This window comes from Drosophila teissieri, chromosome 3L (genome assembly GCF_016746235.2).
Source record: "Drosophila teissieri strain GT53w chromosome 3L, Prin_Dtei_1.1, whole genome shotgun sequence".
NCBI classification, from domain to species: domain Eukaryota; kingdom Metazoa; phylum Arthropoda; class Insecta; order Diptera; family Drosophilidae; genus Drosophila; species Drosophila teissieri.
The window spans coordinates 19,854,750-19,868,203 of NC_053031.1; the positions used below are offsets into that span (position 1 = coordinate 19,854,750).

At 41.7% G+C, this 13,454-nt stretch overlaps 2 protein-coding genes across 5 annotated transcripts; both read right to left on the reverse strand.

Moving 5' to 3' along the window:
* Window positions 1-633: 633 nt before the first annotated feature.
* On the reverse strand, window positions 634-5,975 carry LOC122615707 (E3 ubiquitin-protein ligase rnf146). Of its 4 annotated transcripts, none has more exons than XM_043790765.1 (5): window positions 5,538-5,975; window positions 4,859-4,989; window positions 4,151-4,304; window positions 2,975-3,409; window positions 634-800 (listed from the first exon to the last, which is right to left on the reverse strand). In XM_043790765.1, exons 1-5 carry the CDS (start codon window positions 5,851-5,853, stop codon window positions 646-648), a joined length of 1,191 nt encoding a protein of 396 aa, XP_043646700.1. In that variant the 5' UTR covers window positions 5,854-5,975; the 3' UTR covers window positions 634-645. The 4 variants fall into 4 exon arrangements, with proteins under 4 accessions (XP_043646700.1, XP_043646701.1, XP_043646699.1 ...); XM_043790766.1 differs by lacking the exon at window positions 634-800 and adding an exon at window positions 838-1,626; XM_043790764.1 differs by lacking the exon at window positions 634-800 and having other exon boundaries at window positions 838-3,409.
* Window positions 5,976-10,127: 4,152 nt separating this feature from the next.
* LOC122616684 (ornithine aminotransferase, mitochondrial) lies at window positions 10,128-12,898 on the reverse strand. Its single transcript, XM_043792223.1, has 3 exons — window positions 12,510-12,898; window positions 10,462-11,276; window positions 10,128-10,403 (listed from the first exon to the last, which is right to left on the reverse strand). Exons 1-3 carry the CDS (start codon window positions 12,824-12,826, stop codon window positions 10,243-10,245), a joined length of 1,293 nt encoding a protein of 430 aa, XP_043648158.1. The 5' UTR covers window positions 12,827-12,898; the 3' UTR covers window positions 10,128-10,242.
* Between the last annotated feature and the right edge of the window lie 556 nt (window positions 12,899-13,454).

The window sequence follows — 13,454 nt, forward strand, 5'->3', positions numbered from 1 at the left end:
CAAATGGGAAACCCTGTTTCTAAACACGAATAATATTTAAAAATGTAAAACTATAAACTAACAATAATGGGAATTCATATTACATACATATAAAGTTTGCTGGCATGACGTATTGGTTTATATTACTATTAATAGTTTCCCCTGATAACATTAGTAGGTATTTTTTGTCGCGGTGTATCTTCCCAATCACACAATCTGCTTTTCCCTTCTAAGAGAAACCCCTCTCCCCCCCTCTCACCACTCACTCCAGCACCTTCTCTTGTTTGTTCTGACCAATAAATTGTTATGCTGCCTGCGTGCTGCAGGCTCCTTTGGTCCATTGCGCATGAGTCATAGGGTTTCAGGTATTTGCGGGACACAGAGGGACAGTGTCCGTGGTCCATTTCCATGTCCAGGGTGCAGGTTCCCTTGCCGTCAATCAGTGCCACTTGAGAGGGGGAAGGGGTATATGATCCCAACACAATAACTGCCTTTAACAAGTCCCAGTTAAGGGTGGTTAAAGATCTTAGAGATTAGGATCTTGTCGGTATTGTTCCTCTCACCTTAATAGTGTATCTATGGAAGATAGGATGATATGTCTTCCCTTTGTGCTCCAAAATTATGGATCGTTTTGCTTTTTATTTTTTTGTCAGGGAAGTTTGTTTTTCAGTTTTCAAGAAAGCCTGAAATGCTATGATTCCTTTGCAACACGGTGCATTTTTTCAAAGCCACGAAGCTACTTCCATTATGAAATACCATATTTATATTAATGTATTTTTTATTATTGTCATCACAAATCGGGTAATATACGTCGGTTTGATCTAGAAATTTAATAAAGAAATGATAACGTCGAGTTTCTTGAAATTAAAAATGTAAACTTTTATTACTTCCATTCGAAGGCGAGCATATAAATAATATTTCACACAGGTTATGTGGTTTGTTTATTGCCAAACTTAAATACATGTCTTAGGACTATTCTTACAAATGTGATCGTGCACAGAAGCCAGATCTCTAATCTGCATATATCGGATTCAGCAAAATCCATTTCTTAACATCTTGTATAAACTAAGTTTTAAATGCTTAATTCATTAATTAAATGTAATTATATTAGACGACAAAAAATGCTACGTGCTGTTAATTAGAGTTGCCTTATCAGTGCTTTCAAAAATACCGGAGCGAGTGCTGTTCAAAAAATGTTTCTTGGCACATTTGGTTTTGATTTAATTGTTGAAAAGCTAAATGATTATTAAGTACGAATCGGTTGTTTAGAAACTGCCACCATAGGATAAGAAAACTATATCGAAAAGACTCTGTATTCCAGATATGCAATGCAAATGATTATAATTAAGACCATTTCATTCATTGTCAGTTATGCGATAGCGAATGTTGTCAAAGATCAAGGAAATGCGAAATGCGTAATGCCAGAAAGAATGAGGTTCACAATGAGTTGCGGTGAGCGGATGGAGAAATCTCCAAGTGGGATCATTATGAGGTATAATTTTAAAACTGCTGTTGATATTACCAGGAGGGGTTTCGAAGTCGGGAGTCGGGTTCAGTAGAGCTTTAGGTATATCGTAGATATTAGGGAAGCAACGAATACGCATTTCGCTGTTAGAAGTAATGGCGGAGTACATATCGAAAACGAATCTATAAATAGTAGTCACAAAATTGAGATTATTAAATCGGTTGTATATCCATCGTAGCACATAGTATACATTAGGTCCTAATCTGACTAACAATTGTCCTTTAAATACTTTATTTAAAGCAACTTAGAGTATACAAAATATCAATATATTCAACTGTCACAGAACTGTTTTTGTTTAACGCACTTAGGGCGACTTAATATTTAATACTGGTTCTGATTCCCCTAACCACAGTGCGCTTCAATAAAACACTTTGAATTAATTTAAATCTGAAAACTTTTGTGTGTTAAAACATAGATACTGTGTAAAGTAAGTTTAAATGCTTTAAACGATTTCAATTTGAGAAACGCACTGAATATCAATTATGTGAGTGGGAATCTTCTCCTAATTGACCTCCCAGAAATCCCACCCATGTCAAGGTTATCCCAATTCACAAATATTGTCTTTTCACACTACTCTTTCTTGGTGGAGGTTGCATTTACTTTTGCCAGCTTGCAAATTAGACCTTAGGGAGGATAATTTGTCTGGATTCTTGTAAAACTCTTGATTAAGTAATCACTATGTACAGGGGAATTCAGCAAACTTCTATTCGGGGGTGTTGAAGAGATTTTTTTTAGAGCATTACAGGCCACACAAATGGATTTAAACAATGCTACTACTGTCCTGTCCATTTCATAATAGGAATAACATTCTTTTGCTTTAATTGGGTTAAGTTTTTTGAGGAAAGTTGAGTATCATATTAAATAGATTATTTATATTTCCGCTGTAACGTCTATGCTTCAATATTTGATTTTATGTTTTAAGGAATATGTTTCTTTACCCTGTAGACATTCTTTTCTATTTCTTTTTCTGTTCAACGCCCAACGCTCTGAGCCTATGATTATATATGTTAGTTGATAAATTCTCAGGTACGCGCTGCATTTTTCTAGTTAACATTCCCCCTTCCGTATATTGAAATCTGCTTAAAGGAACATTGATCTTTTCTTTAAATGTATCGGTTAGGCGAGCAACAAAATAAGCTTTCTGCTAAGTAGTTAATTCCTAAAACCTCTGCGGATTATCGCTGGATTGTGGCTGCTCGCCCGCCTCCAACTGCTCCCGTTCACGCAGCTCTTGCTCCTGATCCTGGTCGTTGTCCTCCTCATCGCTGGAGTCAACATAGTTGCGCATGGCCAGCGCCTGGAAGTCGTTCAAGGCCTGCTCGAAGAGATCGATGGTGTGCTGGTTGTGGGCAATCACCTGTTGGGTGTTCCTCAGGTCACGCGTAATCAGATCCTGCATGGAACTCGAGGCAGGAGAGGAGGCAGGCGAGCGCTCTGCATCGTTTGAATTTGTGGAGTTGGATTGCTCACCGCTGCTGCTGAGATCGTCGTTGAGATTGCTAGCTGTCAGCCCCCGAGTTAGTTCATCCGCATGAGCCAGCGTGGAGCCAATTATGTCGCTTGCAATCCTGATGGCCGCATCTGTGGCTGCTATGGTGGATATGAAACTGGAGGCAGCTGCTGCCACAGTGGTTGGATTGGCTGTGTTGGTTGGTCTGCTGAAGATGGTGTCGCTGGTCACTTGGTTGCCCTCGATCCGCAGACCGGCCACCCCTTTTTTGGGTATAGTGGCTAGGTCTCGCTTAACCCTCCGGCAGCGAGTGGGTTCATTCTGGCGCTGCTGGACGAGTTGCTCCAAGTCCACAATGTAGACGTAGCCGGCCACCAAAATGGTACAGGATTTGTCGCCCTTCTTAAAGGCATCTTCGATGTCCTGACTAGTGCGGTCATCATACTGCCACCAGCCTAAAGTTACACATTTTGACAGGAAAGAAAAATTCGGAATGGAATTGGTCCAATTCTTTTCGATGATTTGGCCATTTATCACAGTTTGGTTTAATGGAAATGGATATGCGGAATGAGAAAGGAGATAGGTGTTGTGTTGCATTATTAAAGTGTTGTTGTATTTTTAGTTATTGCTCAGTCCAGCAACTCCTCTCTTTCCGCCAGGAACGTCATCCGTGCACTTGCAGCGCATGATATTGCGACGCTTTTCTGGATTCGAGCGGAGATACTGTATTTTCTGCAAAAAATCGATGACGTACATACGTCCGCAGATCTGGATGTGCAACCTGCCTGGATGAGGCCTAATGACGTTCAGATCCTCGGAGTCTGAGCTCAGAGAATCCTCCCGTGATGGACTTGGAGAGTCCCGATCCTCGTTATTGGGTGAGATTGGAGCGCCCTGATCGAATGGACGATTATTGGAAGGATATATAATAACCTCTGCATCGGTATCGAAGAAAACTAAATTTTCTTCGCTCAGATAAAAGTAATTGACCGGGGTTAGATGGTCCCGATCGAATAAGGCCGCAATAGTAGGGTTTTGTGCCTTGTATATCTGATAGCTTGCATAGGCGATCTCGATGTCTCCGTTGGTCCGAGAATCGTATGCCCACCAGCCCCCTAGATGTGTTAAGTGCGTGGAGGTTTTGGGGTTTATGGGAAATGAGGGATGGCCGACACCAGAAGCTTAATTCTACTTACCATTTCTTCCCTCGTAGTACCACTGGAAGCCATCCTCAGTCGCGCGAGTGGTGCAGATGTCCTCAATGCCATTCACCAGCTGCGGATGATCCAGGAACTCGGCGGGAATCTCGCGGCGGCACATAGCACAGCGGCGGTTCTTATAAGCAACACCCTGGAAAGCGTAAAACAAATCAATAAATACAAATCAAAAATAATAAAGATAAATCTTTCGATTCATAACTGCATAGGCAAGAAAATGGGAGCACTCTAAGTATTTTATATGAAGTACATTCGAATTAACTTAACACAAAAATTGTGTGGGAAGCTTAAAGTTTTTTTTAAGGAAGTTAAGTTTGCCACTGAACTAACGCTTTCCCACGCCAAAACCAGTTTGTGAACAGGAAAATTTACTCGAGTGCTAATTGCAGTAGTAGTCTTGGGCTGAAACTGGTTGAAGTTGGCAGGAGACGGAGACCAATTGACAAGTCGTCAGCCGGAAGCCAATCTAATGCCATAATTTCTGGTATGCCGTGTGCGGTTGGCATGCTAATCAATCAGTGAAACCAGCTGTCGCACCAAAGGGTTAAGAACAGCCTTGAACTTGACTACGTGCTGTGGGTGCTTTTGCTGGTCAGAAATAATATTCAAAAATGCGAGTTTGAATGTGAATTGAATGCCTAAGTGACCGGGAAAAGCTTCCGTCTGGGGCGTACTACAGCTACGTACCTTTACGCACAAGAAGCAGAAGATGTGGCCACAGGGGAGACGAGCTGGGTGGATGCAGGTTTGCAGACAGATGGGACACTCCAAGACAGCGGCCGCTGCAGAAGGTGAATCTTCGCCAGAAACTGCTGCCGCTAAAAATGAAAGCAATAAGATTAATGGATATAAAACGGATGGATATAAATAATAATAATAACGATACAATAGTAATCTCTTGTGCTCGAGCTCTAAATATCTGAAATATTTCGTTTTGCCTTTTCGATTTTTTCAATTTATATTGAAGAGCTGATTGGGATGAAGAAGAGATAGTACATCTTATAATATTAAAGAAGATTATTGGACAATTCCAATACCAATAATATGGTCGGCGATCACAAAGTTGTTGAGCGCAGCTTAAAATAAATAATTTTGTTAAGTATTTCTTCGCGTTCCTATGAATTCGTTTGGGTTATGTTGATATAATCATAATTGCTTCTAAAATTGCTTTGAAATGGTTTAGGGAAGTCCTTTAAAATCAGATTCCATACACAAGTATATATTTAAGTATGCACGTACATACATATGTAGTGCAGCTGTATGTAGTGCATGTGTATTATTATTATACACATGCATTGCTCTAAGATTACTGCAATTGTATTCAGCAGCTAGTGAACTTCAGGTGGCGGAAGGCTAATTTGCTTACCCGCATCCCCGTTGGTGGCTTTCGCTGCTTCCTCGGGCGTACCAGCAGGTGAATCGGGATCCGAAGCTGCAGCAGCAGGTCCAGGTGCAGATCCAGCCGCCGCGTCCTCGGCACTTCCGTTTCCGGAGTGGGCTGCAGCCGCAGCTGCCGCAGCAGCGGAAGTGGAGGGCGACAGGCAGAGATCGATGACAGGGGCGGTGGGTCGCAGAACTGCAACGAATTGCACATCCGTGTCCTCGTCGTCGTCGTCCAGCGTAATCACATCGCTGGTGTTGCTGCAGGCTTCGTTCTGCTCCGTGGAGCGTTGTTGCGACATGGTAGGACTGGGTCGATCTCGTCAGCAGCGGGGAAGTCAAGCTCTTGACGTCGACGTTGTGCTTTAAATTTTCACAAACAAAATATGAAACAAAAAAATTGTTGCTGCCTAAGTAAGACCAGCTGAAGTTGGCTTTGAAATACTGTTGTCATTAGCAAAAATACTATACTATCTAGGGTGGTATGACCGTTGTTTGAATTGTCAGTGTTGTTAAGTGCTGAAATGGCGCCAATGAATGTATTTAAACTTTGAGTTGATACAAAGAAACTTATACATTATCCTTACATCTCCCTATTATTTAAAAAAAATTTATTAATGATTTAAAAAAAGCTTTTGTTAAAAAAGGAACTTAATATAGAAATACTTAAATAAATGTTATATCTTGAAGTTGATTTGATATTACATTAAAATCATTATTGATTCTAAGATTATTTTTACTATTTAATAACAATAAAATTGTTGACTATTATATTATAAAGAATATACATACACTAACGAGATACAAGCCAACAGAATGCGCCTAAAATAGAAAACATTCATTTGATTATTATCGTAATCATTTGTAAAGTATTTGCCACTGCTTCCACTACCAGCCGCCACATTAATAATGCTTTATTAAATTCACAAAAACCAATTAAAATTATGCGCTTCATTACATGCAACACCTCTTGCAGCGAACTGCCATAATATTTATATCCCACCTCCATCGAGAATTTAACTTCATAAAAATTGACAGGCCTTCGGCCAGCGTTTTTGACCAGCGAACGCATCACGCGCTTTTTAATATGCAGCCGGCATGCGACAGCCCAAAAAAAGTGACACAACAACAGCCAGTTGCAGTTGTCCTGGACAGGACCTTCGCACTCATTACATAAAAATCAATTTTTGGTTTATTTTTGCACTCGCCTCCCTCTGCAATCGCATGTCATTTTTTGCCAATTACACCCACACCCGCCCACTCGCGGCCAATTGCCTAATTGCGCGACGGCCAAACGCGTTGAAGTCAACTGGCGACGAGTTTTGTAAATTACTCTCGTTCTGCCTCGATCCTGCAACTCTGCGACTCAGCGACTGCGAATGTGATGTCCTGCCGGGCTGTTTAATGCACGTGTCCCTTCGGGCGTTTTAAAAATGTGTTGCCCGTCCTGGGATGACACTCATTCGACGTGATTTGCCTTGGGGAATGTGTATTTTCAGAAAGCCGACACCAAAAAAAATAACAATCGCATAACCTATAGTCTAGAATTTAGACCATAAGATTACCGGGTGATCTGATTTCAAAGGAGGTAATGTACAAGAACGAAGTAAACATAAGCCGCTAAGTGATATTTTGGGTTTCTTTTAAACTATATAATAAACATATATTACTTGTTAGTTTCTACACAAAGCATTTGTATTTTCTATTTTATGTTATCTGATACTAGCAGTTTTACATGCTAGACTACTTTGATCAGGTAAATAATTATGTGTTTATGCATCACCTGGAATCCAGCATACCCATCACCATGTTATTGGCAGTCATTCGAAAGGCACACACAATAACTACTTAATATGCACGGCGAGTCCTTGAACTCTCGACACTCAACCCTTTATCCTGTGTGCTCGTTTCGGCACTTGGTTTTTTGTCATAATTGTTCTATGTTCTGCACAATTGAATTTTTATTTGCCAGCAAACGATCGAGAAACAGAAGAAATTTAAATTATGATTGCCGCCTCATTGTTTCATGGTCCTGCGGTCACTAAATGAAAACCATAAAAGTATCCCGCAGAAGTAACGGAGAAGAAAACCTCAAATCTTAATGTAATTACCAGGCCGGCGAAGAACAACCGTTTACAACGGTGGACGCCTCAAGATTATTAACACAAAAGAGGGTCGTCATAAGCATAAAAACATTGCCCTCCCCACGCCAGATTTCGTCACCCTGTTTTTTATTTTTACCATAAAAAAGGGAGAATAGAAGGAAATTTCCTGGCTGCCGCTTTTTGCACCCTCATTTTGTAATAAGCTACTTTTGCATCTGGCCTATTGCTCTTTATTTTATCATTTGCTGGCTTGTTCTTTTCTCCCTTAAACATTTTATTATAGCTATTTTTTGGGTCCCTAATCCCCTTAATAAACGAAAATTGTCCGATGACACATGTGAATTGCGGCTTGCAGGCAGTGCAGCCTAAGCTCTAATAAATTTACGATCGAAACTCCGCACGAGTTTCCTATTAAAATGCTGATTTTTGCTTATTTTTGCAAGTATTAGCGCAATCAAGAGCCTTAAGGTTAATGGATTAAGCGGAGAGCTCTATAGGATATAGGATTTGGCTCAATTTGTTATAACATAAAAACATGGATTGCATTGAGATCTAAGTTTGCATGAGAATGCACTTTGATCGCTGACCAAGCTATAATTTATCGAGGTAAAAGTCTTTTTTCTTTATTATTATCGTTTTTATATTGTTGTTGTGCAAATTTATGTCGATTTTTTTAAAATTTTTTTTAGTATATTACTTTATTGGCAAAGAATCGTTGCTCTACTGCAAATGAATGTTAGTTAATTATCAAGTAAGCCAGTTAGCCTTCAACGTAAAAACAAGTACGACGATGTTAATGGTACTCAATGTGTTAATTTGCATTGTTTATTTAAGCATATTAAACGTTCAATATTTAGTTGGTTTTCATTTTGGGAGCACTCCTTCCAGGAGAGTATGTAAATATGTCAATACCTATAGTGAACTACTTTCGAAACTCGTATCCCCGCAGCACAGAACCCCACTCCTTTCACTTCACCCGCCAGTTGACTGCTGGTTTTTAATTAAAATATAAAAACGAGGGGAACGTGCCGCGGTCGTTAGGCAATAAACTTGGACACCGCGCATCCTGGCAAGGACAATTACCAGGCGGAAAATGTCGCAACATTTTCGCTCCTTATCGCGGCCTTTCGGTACTTTAGGCCAAGGAATTCCGAGCCGCGGCATAAAGGAAAGCGAATTAACGACATTGTAATGCTTATCTGAAAGGAGAAAAGGTCCTTTTACGGAGTGCACGGGCACATCCTTTCACCCCGCCCACCCCCAACAACATATTTTTTGGGAATGCTAGGTTAGAGTTCTCAAAAAATGGAGGGAAAATCTTGATTTTTAATTTTAACGCTTTATTTAATTATGTGCAGACGAAACAACTTGAAGTTTGCTAATAAAATGCTTAAGAAGTGTCCTTTCTGCTTTCCCTCATCTCGTCTGGGCAATAAAACCCACAAAAAATGGGCTAAAAATGGATTTTTCCAGCTACTTTTACTCTCCTTTTTTTTTTCTTTTTTTTTTTTTTAATAAAGACATCAACAGATGGGCGGCGATAAAAAGGCAAAGATTATGGCACAGACTACAAAGAAGAAGATCAGGGAAGGTCCAAGTGTCCTGTGTCCTGAGTCGTGTGGCTTTTGACACCCCAAAAAAAAACAGAGGATAAAAGAGGCAACAGTTTCACAGTTTTTTCGGAAATTCAGATTCTATTCAGATTCAAAGCTGGCCTGGACAAAAGGCCAGACGCAGGAGATTTAGTTTTAAGCGTTAACACTTGACCCAAGGATAAAGGGTCCTGCTGCGAAAGTTGCTTACTTTTTATGGCTTTAAAGATAAGCGTTTATTTCTTATTCGATTCTGTTGGTGCGCAAACTTTTAATTAGCTGGAAAAAGTCTTGCGTCCTCTCATTTTCACACTGATTGCTTTTCAATTGGCGTCAAACAAATTGGACACCAGAAATACCCAATAAAAATCAAATACAAATCAATTGCCCCCTTGCCTCCTGTTTTTTTTTGCCCGAGGGGGATGTTTAGCCTACTTACGGGCATCATTTGAATTGTCACCTGTTGTTCCGCGCGCTCGTTCAAATCTTTAAAGTCAATATGCCAAGCGTCATGCCAAACAGATGGAGCTGCTCGGTAAACAAGGGGAGTCCTGGAGCAAAGCAGGGGTAGTGAAGCGGAGGTGGTAACATCCTTGAAAGGTGTTGACTCCTGGAAGTCTGCAAGAGACGCCTTTGGGCAACAGACAGACGGGCAAATTGAAATGGTTTAGATTACATTTGACTTTTACTCGTATAAGCGGATTTGCGCGTGCCACAGTTGCAGCGGATGTGGCGGTTGATGGAGGGGGAAGTGGGGTCTAGATTTCTAAAGAGTGTTTCCCCTTAAAGATCTTACCTCTCCCCACATTAGCAACGAAGGCCCATATCTTGGCATTTCATGTTAATGGTTTCATACTATTTAGCTTTGAAAACACAGCCTTCCTGGTATAAAAATATTAAAAGTGTATTTTATTTCAGACTTTCCACAAAACTTAATGTAACTTCTGTTAAACGCTATTCGCTATATATGAGCTGTGGTCACAAACCCCAAAGTCTACATGGACAAAATGGTCTTTCTGATAATGTCGATGCTCTCGCGCATTTGAGTCTCATTGATGATTAGCGGAGGAGCGAAGCGAATGATGTCGCCATGGGTGGGCTTGGCCAGGAGTCCATTCTCCTTCAGCTTAAGGCACACCTCCCAGGCATCGAACTCTGTGAAAGATTGATTGGATTAGATGGGGATTACTTGTGCAGAACTAATGGAACCTACTCTGGTTAATAACGATGGCGTTGAGCAGACCCTTGCCGCGCACCACCGAAACCACATCCTTGGGCAGCGTGGACAGCTCGCCGCGCAGGAGTTCACCCATTTTGAAGGCGTTCTCCGCCAGCTTCTCCTCCTGCAGGACCTCCAAAGCGGCCATGGCCACTCGGCAGCCCAGGGGGTTTCCTCCGTAGGTGGATCCGTGTTCTCCCGGCTTGATGCACAGCATCACCTGGTCGTTGCAGAGAACCGCCGACACGGGATACAATCCTCCGGACAGGGCTTTTCCCAGGATCAGAATGTCGGGCTGAACCTGCTCGTAGTTCACGGCCAGCAGTTTTCCAGTTCTGGCCAAGCCTGTCTGCACTTCATCGGCAATCCAGAGGACATTGTACTTGGAGCAGAGCTCCCGCACCTTCTTCAGATAGCCATCACTGGGCACCACCACGCCAGCCTCTCCCTGAATGGGCTCCACCATGAAAGCGCACACATTGGGATCCTTGAGGGACTCCTCGAGAGCGGACACATTGTCGTACTCGATCAGCTCGAATCCGGGCATGAAGGGTCCGAATCCCTCGTAGCTGCTGGGATCATTGGAGGCGGACACGGCCGACAGGGTTCGTCCCCAGAAGTTGTTGCGTGCGAAGATGATCTTGGCCTGGTTAGCCGGTATCTTCTTCTCCAGGTAGCCCCACTTGCGGGCCAACTTACAGGCGGTTTCTCCACCCTCAACGCCGGTGTTCATGGGCAGCACTTTGTCGAAGCCAAAGAGCTTGGTCACGTACTCCTCGTACTCTCCAAGGACATCCGAATAGAAGGCTCTAAAATAAAAGAGAAAATTACAAAAAAACATGATTAATTAGGATTGGGAAACATTTCTTATTGATTTTGAGCTAAGTCAATTTTTGATGATTTATTACTTTATATTTCGTTTATAATTGCTCTAGATAAATGCGTTCACTCCCTGGATTTTTGCTTAGTTTTTAAGTTCCTAATGGCTATTAAATATATTATTCAAAGTAGGCCAACAAACATCTGGATCATCCAAAAATAAACCGCTATTACTTTTCCATTGTCAAATCGCTTATCATTCCCCACAAAGCTCCAAATTTAGAAATCGCAACAAACAATAACAAGTCATCGATCCCCGATTCGTTATCAGCGAACCTCTTTGGCTTTATAGCCCCACTCAACCTGACAATCTGGCCTGGCAACCCAAGAGAAACCAAATAAAACCGGCATCAGGACTCAAACCTCAAGTACACTACAATAATTAAATGAATTTCCTCTGACAAATGTAGAATAACACTGAAAAGTGAGAATTGAAATATGTATTTACTAACTGCTGATAAGATTCCAGGCACTTCATGGGGGGTTATCACTGTCAGAAATGTAGATGTGGTAAAAACATAAACAAATGATGCGTGTTTCCAATTGTAAGCTTTTAAATGGTCTAGGAAAAAACCTTAATCCATCACATGACAACTTTCAAATAGGCAGTTGCTTTCGAAATGTACTTAAATAAGCCGGAAATTGTATTTATAGCCTGTGTAATCTTGTCCAGACGTATTTAAAAACATCGGCGACATTCGCTCCTCTATCGGCAGGTTTTATTAGCATACAGTCGAAAAAGTTATTAAATAATTGATGGGTTTAATTTTTCAGTTGGCAACAGAAGTAATAAAGCGCATTCAGTTTAGCAGCATTTTGTGTGAATTCTACACAAATCGAGTGATCCCTTCAAAATACATTTGTGTTTTAAAAATATACAACTAGGAATCGGCGCATCTTTAGCTTCAGACACCTTCTAATTATATTACTCATACGCCTGGTGGGACATTATTAATTTAAACGCACAATATAGTAAAACTACTGACTATTCTCTTGTACAAATTTGTGGAACAAAGTCCACCCTAAAGGGCACATATACAAAATATACAAATACTACTGATAAAGCACGGATCCGATAATTTCCCAGGGGGCACGTCTTTGTGCTCTGCTTGTACTCACATTTTATTAGACCGCAGCCCCTTTGCGCCCGCCCACCCACTTACCGCGATGTCAAGGCCAACTTGGAGGCCTGCTCGGTGAGCGCCTTGACGATCTTGGGATGGCAGTGACCCTGGTTGACCGCCGAGTAGGCACTCAGGTAGTCGAAGTAGCGCTTGCCCTCCACATCCCACACGAACACGCCCTCGCCCTTAGTCAGGGCCACGGGCAGGGGGTGGTAGTTGTGGGCGCCGTACTTGTTCTCCCGGGCGTAGACCACTTCGGAACGGGATCCGGCGGCGGTGGTCTCCTGGGCAGCTGTCTTCTGGGCCAAAAAGCTCATGCGGGTGGCGATTCCCCGTGCTGACAGCTTGGAGAACATTGTGGCGATATTTCTTTATTTCTGGATTTCTCGGATCGGTGGGCTATGGCACTTGTACTCGCGGATCGCCGCTGATGCTAACTGAAAGTCCGCTGCTCGAGGGCGGGTGCTTTTTATACCCGGAGAGCACTGTGGAGAACCCCATGGAAGCTTGCTTCTCTTTGTAGCCAAGTAGTGTGTATGGTGTACGCTCTGACATCACTCCTGCCTTATCTTGTTACATTATATGTAAGCGCAGTTCTTACATTTTTGGTGCACTTGTAAACCATTTTCACGTGATACCTGATGAACACGAGCTATGGCTTCTCTTCAGAATTATGCTTTTGTCGGCAAATTGTGATCAGATTAAAAATTTCCACTGCCAAATTGACAGAGCTTAAAAGCTCTGGCAGTCCAGAATTTGTCAATTGCGTTTGTTTATCACAAAAATGTACCCATCATTATAATTGGACAGAATGAAGAAAGTGTGGCTCCCAAACATTTTATGCTGAGACAATTTCGAAGTTCGCATTCCCACGAGCTGAGTAACGGGTATCTGATAGTTGGGCTCATCTTCGTTCTCTCGTGTTTTCACTTAATTGGTAAGCATATTTATTATATTTATCCCCTTACAAAAGAATTTTGTAAG